The sequence below is a fragment of the Columba livia genome, chromosome 1 (genome assembly GCF_036013475.1).
Source record: "Columba livia isolate bColLiv1 breed racing homer chromosome 1, bColLiv1.pat.W.v2, whole genome shotgun sequence".
NCBI classification, from domain to species: domain Eukaryota; kingdom Metazoa; phylum Chordata; class Aves; order Columbiformes; family Columbidae; genus Columba; species Columba livia.
The window spans coordinates 125,732,066-125,756,520 of record NC_088602.1 but is presented as its reverse complement, the minus strand read 5'-3'; the positions used below and the strand labels follow the sequence as shown (position 1 = coordinate 125,756,520).

The window sequence follows — 24,455 nt, the reverse complement described above, 5'->3', positions numbered from 1 at the left end:
AGGCAATTCTTCATGAACTCCATCCACACTAAGCGTCCAGTCCCAGGAAGCGGTACCCCAGTCCCAAACAGAGAAAAAAAGAGAAAAAAGGCAGAAAGGCTCAGAGACTTCCATAAAATGGCAAAAGGCCGAACTAAACGTCTGGAACTAGACTCCCCCAGATCGAGAGAGAAAGTGGGGCAAGCAAGAGGGAGAATGCCCCAGCAAAAGAGAGACCAGAAGCTCCCAACTCTCCTTAAATATGAAGCACAATGCTAATGGGATGGAATATTCTTATTGATCAGTCTGGATGTCAGTCAAGCTCTGCCCCATTCATGCCCCCCTTACTGGCCACCTCAGAATGTCCTTGGCTCTCAGACCAGAGCAATTAAAAACATTAGCTCTCTGCTGGGGTGTTTTCTCTTGTTCTCAAATGAAATCCAAATAATGAGTGTGCTAGCTATGAAAAAGAAAGGTTTCTAACTGCATGAAGAAAATTAACTCATTTTCAGTCAAACCAGCACATTCTGTTACAAACTATTACCATGCAGGGAGCATGGCCAAAATAGCAGTGTTCCTTATTAATCTATTTGGAAAACTGCTAAAGTTAAAAAGGAGTGTTTCTTGCAGAGATGTTTAGTCTCCACAGGCCATACCTTTGTGCGGAGACCCATTTGAAGTCTTCTCTCAAGATGACTACATTTTAACCTTCCTCTGCCCTTGGTATTCTGTAATTCCAGCAAGAGTATAAAATGTGTTTTGTTTGGTCTTTTCCTGGTTTCTACAGGCCAAATCCATCTCATGAAAACTCTTTTAAAATAAAATATGTTGTTAAATCAAAGACACTGTTCACTTGCAGACTCGGGAGGCCCCCTTGGAGGTTTTTTACCACAGGCTTTCCCTTAGAGTTTATGTTGCTATCACCAGCTCCATCTAGGCCTTTGGATAGTGGCCAGCAGATAAAGCTTTAGGAAGGATAAACCTAGTTAATTTGAAAGGAAAACATGCTTCATATGTTCAAAAAACTAAAAGCAAGGCACTGCTTTGAAGACGTGATGCATGCTTTTGATAGATGCTTCAGTCTCAGCTCCATTTTGCAGCACGTTTGCGTGGATTTGGGCGAAGCATATTCCAGTCAACATACGCGATCTTTACATCATCCAGTTCATCACGCCTGGCTGCATGGCCTCACACTGTGTGTGTGCTGAACCAGGAGGCTGCAGGGGCATAGTTCAGTCTGAACAGCCTTCCCGTGGAATAACTGGGGACAGGCTACTGAGCTGAGACTCATGGTTAATTAAGTAGGTGGCTGATTAGGTGGGTGAGTGTTACATGTCACCATTTCAGAGGTATAATGGCAATAAACAGGCAACCTCCCTGGGAGCCTGCATTTCAAGGAGTCCCATTGTCCAGGTGTCACAGAAGTGCCTCAGTGGTGAAAAGAGGAGAGCCTCATCTACCCATGTGATGAAAATGGAGCTTTGGACTTCTGGAAAAGAGCTAGATTCTACTTCTCATCTCTCTCTTTGTGAGAATGAGAAGATCAAAAAAGAGTCCTCTCCTATAATTTTCTTATTCAGGTAGAACGAGTCAGCAGTGTTGGCATTCACATTGGTGATTCAGAGAAACAGAAGAGCAAAATCTCTCAACAGAGAATGATCTCACTTCTGACCTGGCTTATTGGAAGGGTAAATACTGAAAATAGTCAAATCATTCTCTCTGTCTTGCCCAGGAATCTTGAACAATGGGGTTGCCTGATATTTCATGCCTTGTACGGGGCAGGGCCCTTTTCAGTCTTTTACCTGACTGGAGTGTTCAGATCCCTAGCAGATATTTTGAGCTCCCAAATTTTGCAAGACTGAGAGCATATAACCTATTTTATAGTAGCTACTGCTATTTACTCTTCATCACAGACTAAAATACATACATCTGTGATTGATAAGTATGGGATGATCTGCCTCCACAAACTCATCCTAAAAATCCAAAATTAATTAAATACCTAAAATACACGCTTTCAGCCCCTCCAAATGTTCTTGTCAGCATTCCTACAATTTTGGATCCCCTTAGTACTTGCTATAAGCTGCCAATTATTCTTTGGCTCTTGCTACATGCCATTAAAAGGCATAGCAGCTGCATCCCAGTGGGCATGTTCTTTTCCCCTTCCAAGCTCTCAGCAGCAGCACATCCACTGATGTACAGACCTTCCCACATTACCTGTGTGGGGTGTCTCTTTGCTCTGCAATACGCCTGCTCGTCTCTATGTGTGCAGAAATAACCCTTTCATCATTCAGGTCAGTTGCAGGCACAGGTGTAGCACGCAGTTGCCTTAGAGATGATGACTGTGGCAATAGCCAAGTATATAGCAGATTCCTGGAAGGAAAGAGCGGCTCCTGATGCCCAATTTGGGGCAGACTGCAAAGGCAAAGAAGCTGTGTATCTTTCCCCTTATTGTCCACGGCAGGGACCAGCCAGGCTGGCCCCCAGCCATGAAGCAGCAACACTTCATGTTGCCAATGGTGATGGCTCTGCTCACATGTGCAGCACCTGCACAGCCACGTGTTCTTTGCTCCCACAGATCTCCAGTTTTCTGTGTGACAAAGAACTGAGCCCTTGTTTTCCCCACAGTTTGAAGAGGAAAAAAAGAGCTTTAGGTAGCTGGCTACAACTTTATGATCATGGAGTCTAGCTGCAGCACAACTGCAATCCCCTCTGTCCATGGCTGCTCTTGCTAAGTCGTGGCATCTGGCAGGTCCCCTCAGCTGCTGATGCCATTTTACACCCTCCTGCCTGCTCCTGCTTCCTTTTTCTTTTTGCCTCCTAAGTACTGAGTGCTCCTGGCAAACATTTCTTTCAACACATTGGTTGATTGTTAGAGAATGGGGATCTGCTTCTGTTTATAACCCTCTAACCCTCGCACTGGCATAACAGTTGTAGACCATCAGTTGAGGGAAGGGTGCACTATCAGCAAGTTTGCTGATGACACTAAGCTGGGAGGTGTGGCTGACACACCAGAAGGCTGTGCTGCCATCCAGCGGGACATGGACAGGCTGGAGAGTTGGGCGGGGAATAACCTAATGAAATTTAACAAGGGAAAGTGTAGAGTCCTGCATCTGGGCAGGAACAACCCCAGCTTCCAGTATAAGTTGGGGAACAACCTGTTAGAGAGCAGTGTAGGGGAAAGGGACCTGGGGGTCCTGGTGGACAGCAGGATGACCATGAGCCAGCACTGTGCCCTTGTGGCCAGGAAGGCCAATGGCATCCTGGGGTGTATTACAAGGGGGGTGGGTAGTAGATCGAGAGAGGTTCTCCTGCCCCTCTACTCCACCCTGGTGAGACCACATCTGGAATATTGTGTCCAGTTCTGGGCCCCTCAGTTCCAGAAGGACAGGGAACTGCTGGAGAGGGTCCAGCGTAGGGCAACAAAGATGATTAAGGGAGTGGAGCATCTCCCTTATGAAGAAAGGCTGATGGAGCTGGGTCTCTTCAGTTTGGAGGAGACTGAGGGGTGACCTCATTCATGTTTATAAATATGTAAAGGGTGAGTGTCACGAGGACGGAGCCAGGCTCTTCTCAGTGACAACCAATGGTAGGACAAGGGGTAACAGGTACAAACTGGAACACAAGAGGTTCCATTTAAATTTGAGAATAAACTTCTTCTCAGTGAGGGTGACAGAGCACTGGAACAGGCTGCCCAGGGAGGTTGTGGAGTCTCCTTCTCTGGAGACATTCAAAACCCGCCTGGACACCTTCCTGTGCGACCTCATCTAGGCGTTCCTGCTCCGGCAGGGGGACTGGACTGGATGATCTTTCTAGGTCACTTCCAACCCCTAACACTGATTCTGTGACAGGAGCGCGCGACCGCGCATGCGCACCCGCTGCGGGGAGGCGGGCGGAAGGAGGGCTCCCGAACTACACTACCCGGCACGCCGCGGGCCTCCGGCGCAAGCGCAGACGGGCCGGGCAAAGGGCGGGCGGCGGGGAAGGTTACCCGGAAACAGCGGAAACCCGGAGCGCTGTGACGGAGGCTCGCGGCGGTGCCTTTGCGCTCTCGCAGGTCGCGCGGGGACCCCCGCTAACGGCCGGTCGCAAGCCCCTTCTCCTCCCCTCGGCCTGAGGGTGCCGGCCGAGCCGCCCGCCATGTCGACGGTTGCTGCCGCCAGCTGCGACACTAAGGGCGCCGGGGAGGTGCGGGAGGAGAAGAAGCCCCTGAGGCCCTGCTGCGCCTGCCCCGAGACCAAGAAGGCGCGGGACGCCTGGTGAGGGCCGGCTCCCGCCTCGGGGAAGCGGGGCGGGAGGGGCGGCCCCTGGTGGCCCTGGGCTCCCTGGGGCGGGTGGCAGCTCCTGCGCGGCTGTTCCACTGCGCAGGCTCGGCCCGTCGTCGGGTTGTTGGTGCCTTTTAAGCCGTCCTGTGCCCGCTCCTGACTTGGCCCAGTGGATTTCCCTTCCTGCCCTGCTCGTTGGTACCTTCAAGGAGTTTCTGCACCAGCCGAAGGGTTTGGGGAGCCCTCCCCGTCCCGGTGCTGGAGCATTTGGGTTCAAACTGGAACACAAGAGGTTCCACTTAAATATGAGGAGAAACTTCTTCACAGTGGGGGTGCCAGAGCACTGCAACAGGCTGCCCGGGGAGCTTGTGCTACTTCTGCTACTCTGGAGACATTCAAAACCTGCCTGGACATGTTCCTGTGCGACCTCATCTAGGCGTTCCTGCTCCAGTTGGGAGAATGAACTAGATGATCTTTTGAGGTCCCTTCCAATCCCAAACATACTGTGATTCTGTGTGATCCAATAGGGGAGGAAGAGTGGGTGAGAAACGGTTGTAATAGGATTAACTAGAAATGAAGAGGTTAATATCTAACAGCCCTAGTTTGAAACAGGTTTCAGAGATTAGCTTTTAATGCTGCTTACAAATCTTTGCTGCTCTTGACTGACTGAAGCAACAGCTAACAGTAGGTAGTAACATTTTAATGGTTTAACTGCTGTCTTTTTAAAAAATACTTGTTTTTTTAGGTCTCAGGACAGCATTTCTCACAGCAGTGCAAAATTTGACAGTGATGTATATAGCTGCATTTGTAATTATAGGCTTAGTCATGATCATAGGACCTATCAAATAGGCACTGCCACAATATAGTTCCTTTGTCTGTGATAGTAAATTACTTTAATCTGGTGGCCAAACTGTCTTTTTTTTTTTTTAACCTGACAAGTGGTACAGACGTTATTCAGTAGGTGACATAATACTGGACACTGTATTTTTGCCACAGTTATGGGTGTGTGTCTAATTATGTGGTAGAGTGAAGGTGAATCCATGGCCCGCTAAGAACAGGGTGTTAGGATGTCCTGGGTTAGACACAGCGGCTCTGGTGGCCAGCACACCTGTCTATACTTATTGAAATAAAACTTAAATGATTAAGAGAATATTTTAGTTATTCACCATTTGGTAGTCTCTTCCTTTGGCAGCAAGAATAGCATAATGTGGCAGATGAACGTTGATCAGACCTGTGACCTGCTCTCTGCAGTGTGGTGGAATCTTCACCTCTAGGGACAGGAAGCACTCTGCAAGTCAGTCAGAGAGCCAGTCTGAACTGCTTTTGCAGGATATGCAATACACCAAATCAAAAGTTACTATATGTGGTAAATAATTTTTTAAAGAGTAGCTGGGCAGGGTTGTTTTTCCTTCAGGTTCCCTAAGTAATGACTGAAGCTGGACTAAAACTTTATGTACTGGTCAACCTATTCTGTATTGGTCTCTTATTGGATAAGTTTTGTTGCTTCTCTATCGAGTGATTTGAAACTGGTTGCTGGTGAGATCAGCATACTCAATGAAGTGATGCAACAGCCTTAGGTTGTGTAACAAATCCCCATCTAGACTTGGCCAGAACAGACACTGGCCTGTTAATAGGAAATTCTGTTATGCATCTCATCAGAGTTTAATGTGCACCACTCCAGCCTTGGACACCTTTCTGAGATAGCATTTTACTTTCCAAAACAGCACTACCCTGGACAGGATAGGCAGAATGATCTCTGGAGCCTGATAGGGATTTTTGATTGTCCCAAACAGCTTGTCAGTTCTGTGGCTTTGACTAAGAATTAAGCAAAGATTTTGTTGCTAAACCTTGGAAATCTTTTTGTTTTGCAGCATCATTGAGAAGGGGGAAGAAAATTGTGGGCACCTAATTGAAGCTCACAAAGAGTGTATGAGAGCGCTGGGCTTCAAGATATGAGCGAGATTAGCAGGACTATGAATGTGGTAAGTATAGCCTTCAGGAACATGCTTGATATCTGCCTCTGAAGTGCCATGGCAGCTCAGCTGATGCCACTGGAAGGCCCAGAGCGCACTTCACGATGGCAAGGGTATCTTCCCTATGAGAGGAAAGGCAAAGTAATCCTCATTGCTGCTAGTGTAAGTACAGCTGTCTTGTAAGGGCGGGAAAGCCTTTGTGAGTAGCTCTTCAGTGGCAGAGTATGGTTCTGCCTTTGTTGTCTTTTAATAGATCTGAACTTCAAATTAGGTTTCTGGTGGTAGGGCAGTATGGGGTTTGGTTTTTGTGGGATGTTGCTGGGGGCTTTTTTGTTGATTGTTGAACTGTCCCTCAGTATCCTGTGGAAATCCCATGTTTTGTGAAGCTGTGGTTTTTTTTTCTCTCTTCTAGATGATGTTGTGGTGTGACTGTTCTGGAAAGCTGCAAGTTTTTTCAAAGAACCAATGTAAACAATCTATTTATAAAGACTCTCTAGTGATAGACGGAGCATCACATTTGCGGCTTTTCCACTGTTAGCTCTTGACTGCTGCTATAGAAGATACTTTTTCCTCTTAATAAAAGTCTGCAAATGACCAGTGTTCCTGATTTCTGTTTCTTTTAAGTAAAAAAATGACATTGCCTTCCTCATTCAAAACAGTGTGCTGTGGGGATGAAGAGAATGAGAAAAGTCTGCTTACTCATTGAAATGAGAACAGTGATTACTCTGGTGTTGTGGATGAACAGATGGGCCTTTGGTAGGTTTTCCTTCTGATGCAAATTGAGGAATCATGCTAGTACCACCACCCCATTACTGCTTTCAGCAAAGCCACACAGAAGCTTGTGGTGCTGTTTGTGACGGTGGATCTAACTGTATTTGTACAAAGATGACCACAGCTTTATGAAATAAACTTTCTGTAGAGTCAAAACTGGATTTGCTTTCCCCTATTCAAAATAATTTGGAAGAATTCTGATGGCTGTACCCTAGGATTTAAACTTCATTCTCTATTAGGAAGAGTTAAATATTTTCCATATCAAACTCAAATTCTTGAGTCAGTAGTACTTCAGTGGAAGGGCTAGCAAGGAACTGCAGATGTATGTAGAGGTCACTCACCTGAAATAATTTTTTTTTTTTAAATGACATTTTATTGTTGGTTTTGTGCTAGGCATGCATGGGCTTTTGTTTTCTGGCTTTTTTGTTGCCTGTGTGACATGATGTGGGAAGGTGGTTGTGTCCTTTGATTCCTTCTTACAATCTAGAGCAAAAAAAGTGCGGTTGATAGTTTTGTTACACATGTGGGACTTTTTTAGTTTCACACTATGTCTCTGTGCAACCCTAACATTGTTCTTCCTTTGGTGAATTGATGGCACTGCTGATTACTGCTGATTTTCTTAAGATGGCACTGCTGATTACTGCTTCTCTTCCTGTTAAGTTTTGTTTTCAGAAATTGAATATACAAAATCTGTGCCTAAACTTGATTGTTCTCTTGGCTTTGATGCTGTTGGAGGAATCGTTGAAGTAATGACCCTTTCTCTGCCTGCTGGGCACTGCATACTCTGAGCTAGCAATGAGCAGGCTGTGAAAGTTCAGTATGTGACACTTGGTGCTGTCTCTGCCGAGACTCACAAGTTGCGTGAGGAGGGTTTAGACTCTGCTTGTGGGAATGTTTCACAAAGGTGCTAAAGTCTGAGGAAATGGACTCAAATGCTTGCAGGGAAGGAGCTAAGCTGTTAGACTTAGCTCTATGCTGCTTGTCTAATCACCTGTCCTGAGATAAGTGTTGCACCCATCTTGGCTTCCAGCCTAGAGAAAGGACACAAGTGTATTTCTGACAAAAAGCGTTCCAAACCTTCTGTGGCACCATACCCAGCTGGAGAGCAGGACCTGGTGCTCCTCTTGGCATTTATTGTTGTTTTGAGGTAAGAAACTTGAACAAGATAATTTATTGTTGAATGCATGGGCTTGAACTGAAGAGAATGTTAAAAGGTGGACAAGCACAAGCTTTGCGGTAGCATGTCCAGTCTGGGTGAAACTGTGGAAATGGTGTGACAGAGTTAAGAGCAGAGCAGGAAATTACAGTGATCAAGTAAGAATGGAGTGTTATTTAAATTAGGTCAAGAAAATAAAAAAAATAGGTCCCCACACAATTATACATAAATTCTAGAAGCTTAAGAAATGTGACACCTAGGCCTACATGAAGATAAAAGCATGGTAGACATTTTAGAAAGTTTTGGGAAGGAAGACAATGAGTGGGATGCTGCAATAAGGATACTGGACAACCATATGCATAAATCAACAATGAAAAAACATTGATAATCAAATCACATTTTGTGCTGAGAGGTTTCATTTGTTACTGCAGGATTCCTGTGGCGTGGATTAAAGGCTGGATTCGGGGCACAGGGATTATTGGCACTGTGTTGCTACTTACCAGTGGAGCTGGTGACAGACACTGCTCTGCACAGGGTGTTGAGTGAACCTGTGATGGCGTGAAACGTGGCATTAGCTGCAAACTTGACTAAACTATCTGGCAGTAGTTCTACTAAATACCATATATGCCACCTTTGTCTCTCTGTGATTTGCCATTAACTTGTCTGGAGTGGGCTTTAGACCTCACCTAAAGTTTGTAGATTGAATGTAACTTGAAACATCAAGTGGATGTTCTGGAGCTACAGGGATTAGTAGTATGTAACAGTTTTGCAGATTAATGTCAGCGATGCACTCTATAATAAAGAGGAGATGTTTGATGATGCCATCTCTGACTTAATGACTAAGCCATTAAGGCCTTAGTGTCCTCCACACAGTTGGACTAGTTTTCAGCTTATGGGATCAGTAGTGAACCTGTCGACTTCCTGAGGACGGGCAAAATAGCCAGTCGCTATAGCTGCTGTGAGATCCGTGACTGATAATCTCCCAGCGCGGTACTGCTCTCGAGGACAGGGGATTTATTGGCCAAACATAGTGCAGGCTCTGCACCTGGATTGCATAATTGCATGGAGCTAAATATTAAGTGCTACTGGTTGAATTCATTGTAAGTGAGGAAATCAGTGGAGTACCTGTTTATACAGTGCCAGTTTCAGTGCTGAAAAGCTTGACATGTCTACTTCTTCACAGACTCATTTTGCTGTAATGCCTATGTGCCTTCTTCCAGTAAAGAATCTTAATGCTGCTCAGGTGTTTTCTATGCACTCGCTTTCTTGATTCCAAATTGTTTTGGGCCTTGGCATCTCCCTTTTAATACTTGCATGGCTTTCCCCTTTAATCAGTATTGGCTTTTGAACACTCGTCTTGGAGGAAGCCCAGCATCCCTGGGTGGAAAGCATATATTCTAATTCAAGACAAGGCATGAAAATAAAATTTCTCTTTGGGAAATTAAGAGCTTTTTTTGAACTCTTGATGGGTGGATGACTGAAAGTGCTGTGAAGGCAGTCTGTATGGCAACGGCACTCTCAAGGGAGGAAGGAAGATTTGAGCCTTGGTGGTTCAACCACTTTACAAATCTTCCTTTTAAAAAACTGGGCCTGAAAACACCTAAATTAACCTCTAGCATGTGCTCAGCAATCTACCTTTTAAAAGGCTCTATCATTCTCTCTACAAGGTCACATTGAGCCCCAGAAGAAAAGTTGTATGGTTTCTAATGAGAGCTTTGCGCTGTTACTGCTGTGGCTTTAAAGCTTCCTGTTTGTCTTCCATGGGGAAATCACAAGGGGCCGTCAGTACTCATAGTGCTGGAACCCCAGCACGTGCCTCTGAGGTTACTGCAGTGTCGCTGCTATGTTCTGGAAGACGCCAGAGGAAGCACCTTCTTTGTTCTAACGAGTCGTTGACATTGTGTTCCAGAGTATTTTCTAGCTCATGAGTTTAACTGCAGAGTGAAATCAATTTTTTTTTTTTTTGTCACTTCCTTTGACATTGCTGCAGAAGATTTTTGGTAGTATGGAAAGGTGGGAGAAATTGCAATGTTGATCCTCAGAATGCCCCCTCTAATGCAGTTCTACGTTGCCATTCATAGCAGTTCAGTTTTGTCTTGCAGATCTTATGTAAATTATCTTTATTGATCTTGATGTAAAGTATCACTCTTGATATCCCAACTCCCCATTTTATCAAATAGCAGCCTATCTTGGAAAGAGGGCCCCTTATAATACTGATTTTTTTGCAGAGGCTGAAAGGTAGAGCAGTTGTTGTTGGGATCATCTAGCAAGTACATGGCAATGGTATGAAAAACAGAACTTGGCTCCCAGGATTTTTATTATAGTGCTTTGGCTAAAAGATCATTGTTCCCTCTGCAGAGAAGGTCAAGAGAAATTAAGTTCTTCATTTCCCCGTACCTCTTGCAGCTGAGCCTTGTTCTGCTTCAGTTGGTAGGATTTATTTCTTCACTTAAATAAGGAACCATCAGAGACGAGGTTCCCTGTTTCGCTTCACCCTTAACAGAAGACGTCTTTCTGAGCAGATTGTACTCACCCCCTGTGCAAAGCTTAATTTGTCTTGTTGCCTTCCCACATGGCAGCCTGTCAAGATGGCATAGCCTTTGCTGCTCTTAGGAGTCGTGCCACTCTGTGTTGCATGTGGACTAACGGTTGCAGAGAGAAATTGTACTTTCCAAGACCATGATGAATTCTTCAAGATTGCTGTAAAGCATCGCTTGAGCCTCACCCAGTGGATAGTGTAATTCCAGAGTACTATTAGTAGAAGAGCCAGTGTGTCTTTAAGTGAATGGTGCCAATGGGAATGGCATGTTAGGCAGGGCAGCTGCAAGCTCGGTCTGAAACATGACCACCCTTGAAACCCTACCTCTACTCCACTGACCCATGCAGGCTGACTTCATACTGTTGACTGACTGTGCAGGTTGTGTCAATGCCTGAAATATGCATCCTGGCAGTGGGGCGGATCCTACCTGTAGGACTGAAAACATGTTACTCAAAGCAGGTAAGGAGTTGCATTTATGCATCTTTTCCATAGCTGACCATGGAGGACTGAACTTGGTGGGTCCTGCTCATGCCTGTGTCCTGGGTTACCTTAGTGGAAAGTGTTTGCTTTCTTCTTTGTGCTAAAGGAAGGTCTGGGAGGTTCCAAATAGTTGTAAAAAATGAAAATGTGAGATGACTTTTCCTGAGGTTGCTTCCCAAGAGAGCCTCTTATCTGTGGCCTCAGAGAATCCTCCCTCAACTAGGATTTCCCCACAGAACACGCTTCCATGTGTTACATTCCCAAACAGTTATGCAGATTATTCTCCACAACAGATGAAGCTGAGTTGCAATGGCTCACTTACTCTAGCTTTATCCCTTGCACTCACAAACATGCACCCGTGCAGAGCTTTACCTTGTGCCCCTTGGTCTAAAATGCCCTATGAGATGGAGCTGCCGGATGCAAGGAGGCTGTGCTGCAGCGCCTGAAAAGCATTTCCCAAGAACCAACCTCTCTTCTTTCACCAAGTCCCTGCCCTCGCTACAAGCTGCAGCAAGAACACAGGGTGACCTTTTTCCTTTTTTGTGCTGGGTGAAAGTCACGCTCTTGCAGGAGCACAGAGTGGTGCAGAGCTCCACATGTGGCTGGAGCTCACTGCGATAAGCGGCTTGTTTTCCCCTCTCCTTTCCCTTCCTCGTGCTGTGCCGGGCTTATCTGGGCGCCTAAGTTATGTGAAGTAGCGGGTGCGTGCCTGCTCTCTGTTCTCCTCGCTGCTTTTGCTCCTTGGATTTCAATTCCAAACATGGTTATCCATTTGGGGTCTCTCTCCTTTCCGCTGCCAAGTGATACACATTCCACATTCAACACCAGCTCCCTCCACTGCTCTCTCACAGTCGCTATTTCCAGTGCCGGAGGGCTGGCGAGAGAGGCGGTGCAACGAGATCTCTGTCCGGTCTGCGAGTTTTCCAGCTAATGGCCTCAACTCTTTCTTTGACTGAGCTCTTTTGGCCTCATATTTGCCAGCTCCTTTTCTCACCGGTGTGGCTAAGGAAGGGGCCAGCTGCTGGTTTGTGAGCCACGAAGAGGAAGAACTAGCCCTTTGGGGATTATTTTTCGGGCACAAAAACGCTCAGCGGCACTTTAACATGTCGCTCTGAAGCACGCTGCTGTGGGACCTGCCGGCACTCGAGGAGGAGGAGGAACAGCTACCCAGCAGCTCTGGTTTCAGACCTTTGCAGCACCCTCGGTGTATTACAATTCATTTTGAGCCTGGAGAGGGTGGGGAGTGGGGTAGGATGAGCACAAGCAGCCTCTCTTGGGACCAGGCTATTCTCCAGCCTATGGTGTGCAATGCCTGGAAGGAGATTATGGAAGGAGCAGCCTACCAGCTGGCCAGCTGCATCATCCTCCTGGGTTACATGGGGGGAAGTGGCATCTTTGGGTCCCTCTATATCTTTGGCCTCCTGGCCCCAGGCTACTTCTGCTACGCTCTGTGGGGCTGGCTGAGCGCCTGTGGGCTGGATATCTTCATCTGGAACATGCTGCTCGTCCTCATCTGCTTGCTTCAGCTGGCTCACCTGGCTTACCGGCTCCGCAGAGACACCATCCCGCAAGAGTTTGACCTCCTCTACAAGACCATGTACCTGCCCTTGCAGGTGCCCCTGGAAGTCTACAAAGAAATTGTGAAGTGCTGTGAAGAGCGAGTCCAGTCACTCGTCAGAGACCAGAATTATGCGGTGGAGGGCAAGACACCCATTGACCGCCTCTCGTTGCTGCTGTCTGGCAGGTAAAGGCTTCCCTATTTCTGAACAAAATCTGATGGCAAAATGCTGTGGCTTGTTGATGTAATTTCCCCCTCTGTAGAACTGAGGTCATGATACTTCCCTTCTTCTGAAAGGGCTTTGAGATACGCATCTGTTTGTTGGGGAGGGAGGTAATTGCTTTGGGGCTTTTTTGTTTGTTTGTTTTCTTTTGCTTTTCTATATTAGAATATTTCAGGGATCAATAATCATAATCAAGCTACATGCAGTGAAGCAACCAGCTCAGCCTTGTCTGTGATACTGTCAGGGGATTCTTTACCTCTTTCTCTGTCATTTTAAAGTGATCTTATTTCCGATGGGAGCAGGCTGGCTGTGAGAGTTTCTCAAGGGAGGAGGGCGGTGTGTCTGGACCTGCAGTCTCTGGGGGTACCAGATGTATCTCTGTGATGTGAATGGCCATACGCTGAGTAGGAGTCCTCAGTTCACCTGTTACCCCTGGCCAGCAGTGTTCATGGAGAGGTTCCACCTTTGTTTCCAACACCTTAACCTTCAGCATCAGAAACTTCTCACTTTGGGGGTCATTTTGTCAAAAGAGAGAGAACTCTCCTGTGATGGATTCTACCTCATCAGGCCTTTTTCTTTCCCTTTCTTGTCACGCATCCATGATGTTCCTTCTTCTGGTCCACCAAGGAGGACATCAGAGACCTCTAGGTAGTTGCAGCTGATTGCCTGGCAAGCCATGCACATTCACTATTCATGTACTGGAGATTTGATTATTGAATGAACTGTGCTGATGAAGTACTGGCATTTGTTCACCTGAGGTCCTGTGGCATGCCTCTGTGAACATCTCTCTTAACAATTTGCAAAATCCAAATGCAAGACAAGTAGTAATGATATTGGCTTCCCAGCTGCTGCCAGGCACTTGGCAATAATGTCAAGTGAGAGTGGGAAAGGAAGGAAATCTGTAAATGGGAGAACTGCTGAGCTGCAGGAGGTGTGTCTCACAAGGATTTTCCTTTGGGAAGACAAACCCAGCATCACTAGGGACTTGTGTGATGGTCCATCATCTCTGGTGGAGGTGAGGGGGGTATATAAAGAAGAAGGGCTGCCCTTTCTTTTTTTTGTGGTTGCTCCTTTTCTAGCATATATTAAGACCATCCTGGGAACACTGACCAGTGCTGAATGGGAAAGCACTGGGATTAAATTTGGTACACATCTTTCCCCTTACCAAATGTCTGTGCTGAGCAGCTTGCCCTGAAGTTTACCATATCTGCAAATAATGTTAGCAGGGAAGAGTCTGTACTGTCTTGCCCTGCACTGGATAATCTGATGCTGCCCTGTGAGCATGAAAGTGCTGCAACAGACAGTAAGCCAGTGCTGGTGGGCTAGTTCTGCTCTCTTTTGCAGTGGGAAGTATGCATCTCAGCTGGTATAGGATACTCTATGGAGTTGGGATTGGATTTGCATTTCCTGGTACCCACTGTATTGCCTTGTGAGGTCCTTGCTGACCCAGCAGAGCATTGCTGCTATTATTGTGCCCCTCTTAAACCCAACAACAGCAAGACAAGGGGGGCTTGGAAATGTGGAGTGTGCCTGGATCAGGGAACATGCCTTGTGATCCCTGACTCTTCCAGGCAGCACTCCCACCTGACTGGAAGGCAACAGTGAACTGAGCCTTGTTACTCCTCAAAGAAAGAATTGCCTTTGTGCATTGTACAACAGGGGGACATGGTGACAGAGAGGCAAGAGGTCCCAAATCTGGTGATGCAGAGCTATGAATAGAGCTCCAGAGTGCCCTGCCATTGCCCCAGCCCTGTTCAGCTCTCCTTCTCTGCTCCCACAGCAGAGCTGGGTGCAAGTTCGACCTTGACATTGGTAGGTAATTGTAGCAAAAAGAGGGGAAAGAGGTACTTGGGAGGCCAAGAGAGATGGAATGGTAATGAGCAGTAAACTATGAGTTTGCATGTGATGTGTCAGGAATTATGGCCAATGCGATTTTTTGGGGTAAGAGCTTCCCAGCACTGAGGCAGGGAATGCCCTCATGCAATTCTGAGGACAGGAAGAAGATACAAGTACAAAGAGCCACAGACTGGCTTAGAAGTACTTGAAAAGCAGCAGCAGTCTTGTGGGCTGAGGAGTCCTGGTTTAAGATCAAGCATTGCACCCTTGAGGGCTGGATTTCTATCAGGAAACAGAAACCAGATTGAAGATGCGGAAGTGGTGGCAAATCTTGTTTCCCACAGAAAAAGGAGGAACAGCCCCACAGACTAGAGCATCTGCAGCTTTTCTGTAGAGGATATGAGACCACGTGAGATGAGAAGTCCTTTCCTCCCTGGTGGGACTGGCTGCCTGCACATTGTGTGAGCTGATCATGTTCATGTGACATCTGTTTTGTGGCCTAAGTCTGTGCACCTTACCTGTCCTCCCTGCAGGGTCCGAGTGAGCCAGGATGGACAATTCCTTCACTACGTCTTTCCATACCAGTTCCTGGACTCTCCAGAATGGGAGTCACTGCGACCCTCTGAGGAAGGAACTTTCCAGGTAACCCCGCATGGCCCCACAGCAGCCCAGATTTGCTCCTTGCTGCTTTGCTGTGTGTCTGAGAAGGGGACAGGGAGGCTCATTATGCCATTCAAAGCTAACAGGGAATACTTTCCTCCTCTTCCTCATGGTTTAGCTGGAATGGGATGGTGCAATCAGCTGTGCTATCTTTTTTTTTTTTAGCTTCCTCTAAAGACCTCAGTGCATCCTTCTACTATCAGCTGATAGCAGGGAGGGTGGAATGTGGTGCTTCTTCCAGTTTAGCAGGGAGACGAAGTATCAGATTGCTGGCTCACTTCCATTACAGCAATCCCGGCTAGCTGTATTGATGCATTTGCCCTGCATGCTGCTAACTGGGTGTACCATTCCAGCATCAGGGTGGCAGCCATGGCAATATGCAGCAGTAATATAAATACATAAATATACTGTTCCTCACAGAAGTTTCTGATGGTGATGTGTTTGGGATGGAGAAGCAGAAAGGACAATTCACACCCTAATATGGTTCTTTCTGAGCAGAAGAATCCCTTGCTGAGAGGCCATACCAATTCTTATTTGCAGCAACTGAAAGGATTTCGCTCTTGCTGTCAACACCCCACAGTATTTGGCTTTCTTTCTGGAGGAGATTACTTAAGCCCACATCTCTGCTTTTAACTCGCATCCCAGGACAGGCTGATCCCTATCAGAGTGTCAGTCTAGATAGAATATGTCAGTTAGGGCATATGAGGAGGAATTTTTCTAATCCCTTGCGAGCATGGGACAGTCATGAGGAATGATGATGCCTTCTCATGAGGGCAGCCACATTCAGACTTGGTTAAACCAGGGTAGCTCTCTGAACCTGCTTTCCTTGAGTCTGACATTAGCCTATGTGTGAAAGGATTATGGCTGTCGCTCCTGAACACTGTGCCATCACCAGGGATTGCAATCTCGCAAGAGGAACCGTTGTAGGAGATGGCTGACAGCATGACTGTGGCACAGGGCTACAGCTCTTGAGAAGAAATAGGGATGTTGGGCCAAGATAATGGGGTAGAGAGGACAACAACCAACATGGCTGTACTGGTGGAGAGGGTACCTCGTGTTTTACATAGAGCTTCAATCTGGCGGGAGATTGCTGCTAGCTCCTGGACTGTATTTGCCTAAGAGTCAAGCAGAGAGAGCAATGACTGCTGAGTGCTCCTGGCAGGGAAATGGCCATCTGAATGGCATGCAACCTGCAGAGACATCTGCAGCATTTTCTGAGCTAATTTCTGTGGAACTGAATGTTCCCAGTCCTCCTGAGTGTTTTTATCTCTCATGAGTGAGACAGCTTGGGAACAAGCTGATGCCAGCCTTCACCAGTCTTGCCAGCTCTTGGTCCCTCTCCTCCTCTGTGAGACAGGGCTGGTCAGGTAGGTCGGCTGTACCTGACACCAGGATCACAGAATCACAGAATGGCTGGGATTGGAGGGGACTTCTGTACATCATCAAGTCCACCCCAGCTGCTAAAGCAGGTTCACCCAGAGCAGATAACACAAGAATGTGTCCGGGTGGGTCTTGAATATCTCCAGAGAAAGAGGCACCACAATGTCTCTGGACAGCCTGTTCCAGGGCTCTGGCACCCTCAAAGTAAAGAAGTTTCTCCTCGTATTCAGATGGAACCTCCTGTGCTTCAGTCTGTGCCCACTGCCCCTCATCCTGTCGTTGGGCACCACTGAAAGGAGTCTGGTCCCATCCTCTCGACACCCACCCTTGAGATATTTATAAGCATAAATAAGATCCTGAGGATGGGGAAGTAGAGTCCTAGGTGCGGAAAGGCTGCAGCCATGTGCTGGAAATGCCTAGAACCTGCGTCTGCTTACTGAGAAGCATGAAGAGAAGCAGGCTTTGTGAGACTTGGATTCAGCAGGTGAGACTTGACTAGTCTGTGTTCCTGTCAGGACATTACTCTTGATGGCCAAGCTTAGCCATGGTGATGTGCAGCTTTTGGCAGCTTTTTAACCCACTAGTCCCTCTTGCCTGAGTAGTTAATAAAACCCTGTGGCATATCTCAAACTTATTCCTCGCATCATAATAATTTGGTTAAAAAAGTGCATGTTTGACTCTGGGACTTTGTTGGAGAAGGGCATGGAAGGTTTTTCTTGTTCAAGTTTTCCCTGTAGCTCTCTGGATTGAGCATTTTCCATCGTGAGCCAACCAAAAAATGGCAGAAGCACGACTGAGTCTACAAGGAGAGATGGTTTCCTTGAGCTTTCTGCTTTAGCTGTGTCTTCTTCCCACTGGACTTCTGTCTTCCAGTGCCTGAAGGGGTTGGGTTTCAGGACTGGCACTTTCCCCTAGAAGGCTGAATTACGGGCTCTGCCAATGTCAGAGCACTTGTGTCAGGTGGATTCATGAGTGAAATCTGTTCTGCCGTCCTGGTTAGAAGGCAGGTTTTCTTATTACGTCTCAATCTCTCATGCAAATGGAGGTTTTCAATCATTATGCCAGAAGTTGATTAGGAAAATGAGATTTTGGACATTAAAATTTCTGTGTGACCCTTGATCTTCCTCACCTCAGCCTGGGAAAGTTCTCAGGTTTTTTCTCCAATATTTCTTTCATAAGGCAGCTGCTTGCATGGTAGTGGCATTAAATATCAAGCCCAAGGACACACACATGCAGCCAAGCAGTGTTCAGCTTCCCAATGGCCCTCTGCCATGGTGGCTGTCCAAGGAGACCCTTGGATTAGAGTGAAAGGGAGCCCCTGGCATATTTTGACTCTGGCACTTGTTCACATGCTGGTGTCTCCATTACACTTGGATATTCTTCTTTGGCCCATGGTAGTTTGGCCCTTCCTGCATTTCTTATCTTTCATTATATTTATATATTACAATATACAGTAATGTGTTATATAATGGTTTTTATTATTAATAAGTCTGGTCTTATAGCTAAGGGGAATAATGGTTCTGTTTGCATCGGGAAAACCCAAAGCAAAATGAAACGTTCTCTAAAATCAACCCAATAAAACCTCAGGTGAGTTCCCTACCTACACACAAACACAGTAAACCCCTTTTCTTTCCTCTCTCACTGAGCTGTGCCGCACATCCTTCAATGCCATTCAGCCCTGCAGCACCCAACAGAGCTGGCGAGACAAGGTGTCCCTCTGGCACAGGCTGACCAAGCAAGGCATCCAGGTGGCCCTTCCTGCACCCAGGGCCTTCTCAGAGCAGGGGTTGTGCAACCCAGCAGCAGGATGGGCAGGCAGCCTGCCACACGGCTCCCTGCTGGCAACTTGGACTGGCTTGATGTGCAGAAATGTCCTACTCTGTAGCATTTCTGTAGAGGGATAAGGATGTCTGTGCTGCCCTGCTCATTTCGGCTACATTGCTCAGGTGTCAACAGGGAGCATCATCGGAAAGCGAGAGGTGAGGTTCAGCAAGGGCATGCCACTAATTGCATAGGAAAACCTGGTCTCTGGCTCCCTGGGATGAGGAAACAGAGGCGGGTAAGGATTTATCTGATCTTTCAGGTGGGATGATCTGGCTCTCCAGACGCACCATCTCCAAGGAGAGCAGGCATCGAAGGGGCTGGGGGCCTTCCCTGGGGAGAAGCATGCAGCCCTAAGGTGGGTGACACCTCCCAGGTAATGGGGCTTACTCCACTCTCTCCCTGCTTTACAGGTCACACTGACAGCCGAGACTGACTGCAGCTTCATCACCTGGCCGAGGAAGAAGCTGTATCTCCTCCTGAGAAAGGACCGCTATGTTGCCCGGCTCTTTTCCTCCCACCTGGGCTATGACATCTCAGAGAAGCTCTACTCTCTCAATGAGAAGCTCTTCGCCAAGTTCGGCCTTCGCTTTGACATCCGCTTGCCCAGCCTCTACCACGTCCTCGGGCCAGCCTCCTCTGAGGGGGAGTCAGAGGACTGCGAGGAGCCGTCACTTACCTCCGGCCAGGATAGTGCCTCTGAGCCCCCTCCACAGCCACCTCCACCACCACCATCAGCTCCACACCCCCGGGCATCCCGGCCCGACAGTGACCTGCTGGGTGAGGACTCCACCAGTCTTGTCTTGGAAGATTTTGCTGAGTTGCCGGGGTCTTTTATGGACTATGTGAGCGAAGGGGAGTATATGAAGTGAGGGCACTCCTGGCACGGGCACGCCTCACCCTGTGTGGGACCCCCGCGTAAGTACCCGCTTGTGGAAGCAAGTCCCTCCCATGATGCCACTGCCTGGGCAGAGTGGCGGCCCCCAGCCTCTCGCCCTCATTTGCCATGGGTTTGCTCCTCCACAGCGTTTTTTTTGCCTGCTGCCCCAAGGAATCCCAGGAGGTGGTCTCGAGCTGTATGATTTTTCTTAAGGAAAAGCAGCAGGGCAGAGGCTTGACTCCAGGCACCAGCCACACTGAGGGGTGGAAGGGCTGGTAACCTGGCCGTAGGAAGCTCTTCCCTGCCCAGTCCTTTTTCCATCTCTCAGGAGAGGCAGAGAAACTGAAATGGTGTCCTGGCTGGCAGGTGGTACATGAGTGCCCGCAGGGACCCCACAGGGCTCAACCTGTCTTGCCACAAGGTAGAGCTGTGCCTGGAAATATTCCAGTGTTGAGCTAAGATGTCTGGATGTGAGAGAGCAGATGACCCAGGAGATGCTGACAGGGGTAGAAACAGCTCCAGGGTTTGCAGTGGATTGATATCAAGGAGTTGCTGCACACCCTGCAAGTGCTCAGGCTGGGCAGGGGGAGAAAGCTCAGAGTCCTTCCTCCCCCTGCCCACCACATTTGCTCTGTCCTCCTTGTTTCTGCTGAACTTTGGCTCAGCCAGATCAGCAAAGCATTGAAAAGACTGCCCTGTGTGGGATAGCTCTTGCCTCCAGGCACCCTGGGTGGACTTACAGACTAAATATTGTTTTAACATACCCCAAACTCTGCTTTCTGGTGGGTGGGAATGAGATGCTTTCTTCCAAAATGCCAGCTCCTTACTCTGCAAGGGAAAAATTCCTGGCCCTGGTGGATGTTAGGGCAGAGGAGCAATTCAGGCAAACAGAAATAGACAGGAGGGTAGCTCGTGCTTGAAATTCAGATCCAAGTGGCCAAGAGAGAAATTCTACACTGAGCTACTTTTAGCCAGCTGCTGCACACCAGCTGCAGACCCCAAAATGTGCATTCCCACTTCTGCTTCGTAATAGCTGCTTTCTGGCAAACGGCTGCCAGACACCAAGCCTGGGACTGGGATTTCTGTCCTAGAAGCAGACACTGTGTGTGTCCCAGTTGGGCCTGCGTGGCACGGAGGAAGTTGCAGGGCTGGGCTGCAGCTGGAGAGATTGTCTTCCAGCAGGCATCCTCAAACACCGTGCAGCATCGCACCCTGGTCTTCCCTGCACCTGCCTGGGCCCACTTCTGGACTGCAGATGCTTGTGCTGTGGATGCAGTGGCAGGAACCGTGAAGCAGGACACACTGACTCCTGGCATGAGCCCTGACAAGTCTGCAGTAATCTTCCTCCCTGCTCTGCAGTGCTTGTGTACAAGCCTCACCCCTGTGACAGCAAAGGGACTGTCCCTCCTCAGAGCTGTGCATGGAAAGGATGTCTGGGTCAGTCAGCACTTGCTGTTTGCAGTAGATCTCTGGTGGAAGAGGCCTTTTTTACTGTTCCATCCAATTACTGTTCTTAGCTTTTGAAAACAGTGGAACTGGAAGATCACAGAATCACAGAATGTTCGGGATCGGAAGGGACCTCGGAAGATCATCTAGTCCAATCCCCCCATTGGAGGAGGAACACCTAGATGAGGTTACACAGGAATGTGTCCAGGCAGGTTTTGAATGTCTCCAGAGAAGAAGACTCCACAACCCCCCTGGGCAGCCTGTTCCAGTGCTCTGTCACCCTCACCGAGAAGAAGATTCTTCTCATATTTAAGTGGAACCTCCTGTGTTCCAGTTTGTACCCATTGCCCCTTGTCCTTTCATTGGTTGTCATGGAGAAGAGCCTGGCTCCAACCTCGCGACACTCACTCTTTACATATTTATAAACATTAATGAGGTCACCCCTCAGTTTCCTCTAAGCTAAAGAGCCCCAGCTCCCTCAGCCTTTCCTCATAAGGAAGATGCTCCACTCCACCATCTTCGTTGCCCTGCACTGGACTCTCTCCAGCAGTTCCCTGTCCTGGAACTGAGGGGCCCTGTTCCTGTCTAGCACAGTTCTGCTTTTAGTTGAGTCATGTGCCTGTTCCTGCACTGCTTCCATGCCTCCAAACTCAAAATCTGGGATTTGAAGAAACTGGCCAGGGAAGGAACAACTGTATTTGGTTTTGCTTGAATCAGATAAGAAGTCAGCAAGAGTTTGTGGGTTGTGGGTGGGTGGGGGGGTAGTGGGTGTTTTGTTTGTTTGTGTGGGTTTTTTTGTTTTGTTGGTTTTTGTTTGTTTGTTTGTTTTAAGGAGGCATAGAGGGAAAAAGAAAAAAAATTCCTCATTCATTTTCTAGCTTAGAAGTCCAAGGAATGTGAAGTCCCTGGTTTTGTTGGTAGATTGCTGGAGATACGAATTTGCAGCTTTCTCAGTCCTTACTTGGTGAGGCAGGAACACTGAATCACTTACGAGACAGCCATCCTCCTAACTGTCAGGCATGTCTGCTGAATAGATGCAATCAAAAATGAATGCAGATAGTGTTGTAAACATGGTGAAGTCACTTTGTCTATGCTCTGCTTATATTTTGATTTTTCAGCAGAAGGATATCCATTCTCAGGTCATTGGCAGAATTCTCCTAGTTGATCAAGCTCAATAAAATCAGAATTTCAAATGCAATTAAAAAAGGAAGGAGGCAAGGAACACCATAGTGTTTTGGGGTTGTTTGTGGGTTTTTTTTAATTGTTTCTACCTGTTTTTGGTAGTGAGTCAATACTGCGAACATATACATGAGGTGTATGTGTATGTGTGTGGTTGGGGAAAGCTTGTGCAACACAGTGCAAAGCTATTATTTCTTTCACAAAATCCTTTAAAAACATGCTGCAAGCTGGAACCTTCTGTCTTTCTAGATCTTGCAAATGAGGCAGTATCAAGGTGTGCTGATACTTGCAGTAGAGACCTGCAGTAAAAACCCAGATGTTTCAGAGGCTGGTGTTTGGGGTGCAGGAAGAGGATGATCTTCCTTCTCTGTCAGTCTGGAGACAATAGCCGGTGTGGTGTGTTAATTTCTAAGGTACTTGGACAAGGAAACACAAACTCTGTTTAGTGGGTTCATGATGATGGAACGAGCGGTTCCTTGTTACTCTGCTCACCACTTGGGTATCCTAATCACAACATGTGCCAGCAGCACAACAGCAATTGTCACAGCTGGACAATATTCCACAGTGACTGAAGTACCTGACAGCAAAAATCAGTGATACAAAGGGGCTGCAGTTTTCCCTTCTGGCCAGGCACTTGTCACAGCTCAGCAGATGATCTGAGCAGGGGAGTCAAGTCCCAGGGAAAGCACTTGCGTAACTCTGTCCTTGGAAGTGGTGAAAACACCCATAATAAGCAGGGATATTCCCTGCAGTGTCATTGTTTGAAGTAAGTGATAGCTGCGGTCCCAGAGGTCAGAGCTCCCCTGGGGTCTTCCCCTGGTCTGTGCTCGTCTCCTTCCTTGATAACTTCCAACCTGGGTAATCACCTTCCAGCTCTCTGAATTCCCCATGCTGAAGTGCTTCTATTGGTCATGTTCCTTTTCATTTTCTGTCACTACAACAGCCACCTTGCAATACCACGGTGCAGGAGGGCAATTCTTGAATGCTGAAAGGGCTGCAAAGATCATGCAGAAGAAAATATTCCCATGAGATATATCGGCCTACTATTCTCATTATCTAGTTCCTTGAAGGAGTTTCTAGTCTGCTTATGAGCAGGACAGACTGTGATATCCCACTGATGAGCACACTTTTTCTCTGAGGAGGAGAGATATTTCAATAACTTATAGGCCACCTGTTTAAAAGAGGCAGGTTCAAAGGTTCTGTTCAAAACTTACTTTACCAGTGTACTTTTGTACAGCTCCATAGCAAAATAAGCTTTATTCCTTGCATGAAAATTCAGACAACCAAAAGGCACTTGCTTTTCCCCTTCTATATCGCATTTGTTCTACTTTGTTCCCATCAAGTGCATTGCAAGATGTGGAGCTGTTGTTACCTAGGTTTGCACTGTCAAATCTTGGGGATGGCTTTCTATTTGGTAGGTGAGATGGATGGATGGATGGATGGATGGATGGATGGATGGATGGATGGATGATGGGCTGTATCTTGGTATCTAAGTTAGTAGGAGTTGTTTTACAACTACTTTGAGAGTAAAATTCAAAGGAGCTGTGGCCTTTGGAGGGGAGGATTGGTTTTGCTGTCTTGGGATGGGTCCATAACCCCATTTTCTGATTTATCACATGGTGAAGAATTATGTAGGTTTGCATGCCAATTTAGGAGGTTGGGGGAGAAGGACAGGTAGTGGCAGGCTCCATGAAGTTTGTGTCTTGGGAAAGTTTGTAAGATTTATTTTTGCGATAATAACGGTGCTCTCTTTCTTTCTCTTTCTTCCCCTCCCGACACTCTCATTTTCCTCCCTCCTGCACGTCTTTCCTTCTGCAGCCTCTGGAAACGATCTTCAGAGTTCTCCCCACCCTCTCTGCAAAGGACGAGCCCCTCTGGCTCCCACTCAGACCCCTGAACTCTAGGGAACAACAGGCTGTTTGGATCCTGAAGTGCCTCCAAGGGAGCATATGCTCACCCAGGATTCTGACCAGAGAGACACTCTTTAGCATGCACCGAGACGTCTGCCTGCAGACACGTACACGCAGGAGCACACGCGTGAGACTGTGGTGTGACACTCCAGCACCTCCCACCCCGTGGTTGTTCACCAGAGCTGCCCGCCCCAGTGTGCTTCCACGGTTTGTTTTCTAGTTCTGCCTCTCTGAGGCGTGTTGGCAGCTCTGACACCAAGGTACACCGAGATCGCTGCAAGCGATACCAGCCTGCTCGCAGAATCTGTGTTCCCTTTGATTTAATGATTCCCATTAAAGTCAGAGATGAAACTACTGGTGTTTGAGGAGTTGGAGAGGGAGATAACACTGTTTGAAAGGCTT

At 47.5% G+C, this 24,455-nt stretch overlaps 2 protein-coding genes across 3 annotated transcripts; both read left to right on the top strand.

Moving 5' to 3' along the window:
- The first annotated feature begins 3,932 nt into the window (after positions 1-3,932).
- LOC102098467 (cytochrome c oxidase copper chaperone) lies at positions 3,933-6,808 on the top strand. Its single transcript, XM_065077222.1, has 3 exons — positions 3,933-4,235; positions 6,113-6,223; positions 6,627-6,808. The coding sequence occupies exons 1-2, from the start codon at positions 4,117-4,119 to the stop codon at positions 6,195-6,197; spliced, it is 204 nt and encodes a 67-aa protein (XP_064933294.1). The 5' UTR covers positions 3,933-4,116; the 3' UTR covers positions 6,198-6,223; positions 6,627-6,808.
- Positions 6,809-11,172: 4,364 nt separating this feature from the next.
- POPDC2 (popeye domain containing 2) lies at positions 11,173-24,407 on the top strand. Of its 2 annotated transcripts, none has more exons than XM_005502619.3 (4): positions 11,173-12,904; positions 15,311-15,419; positions 19,052-19,418; positions 23,962-24,407. In XM_005502619.3, the coding sequence occupies exons 1-4, from the start codon at positions 12,414-12,416 to the stop codon at positions 24,045-24,047; spliced, it is 1,053 nt and encodes a 350-aa protein (XP_005502676.1). In that variant the 5' UTR covers positions 11,173-12,413; the 3' UTR covers positions 24,048-24,407. The 2 variants fall into 2 exon arrangements, with proteins under 2 accessions (XP_005502676.1, XP_005502675.1); XM_005502618.3 differs by having other exon boundaries at positions 11,174-12,904; positions 19,052-19,556.
- Positions 24,408-24,455: the final 48 nt, after the last annotated feature.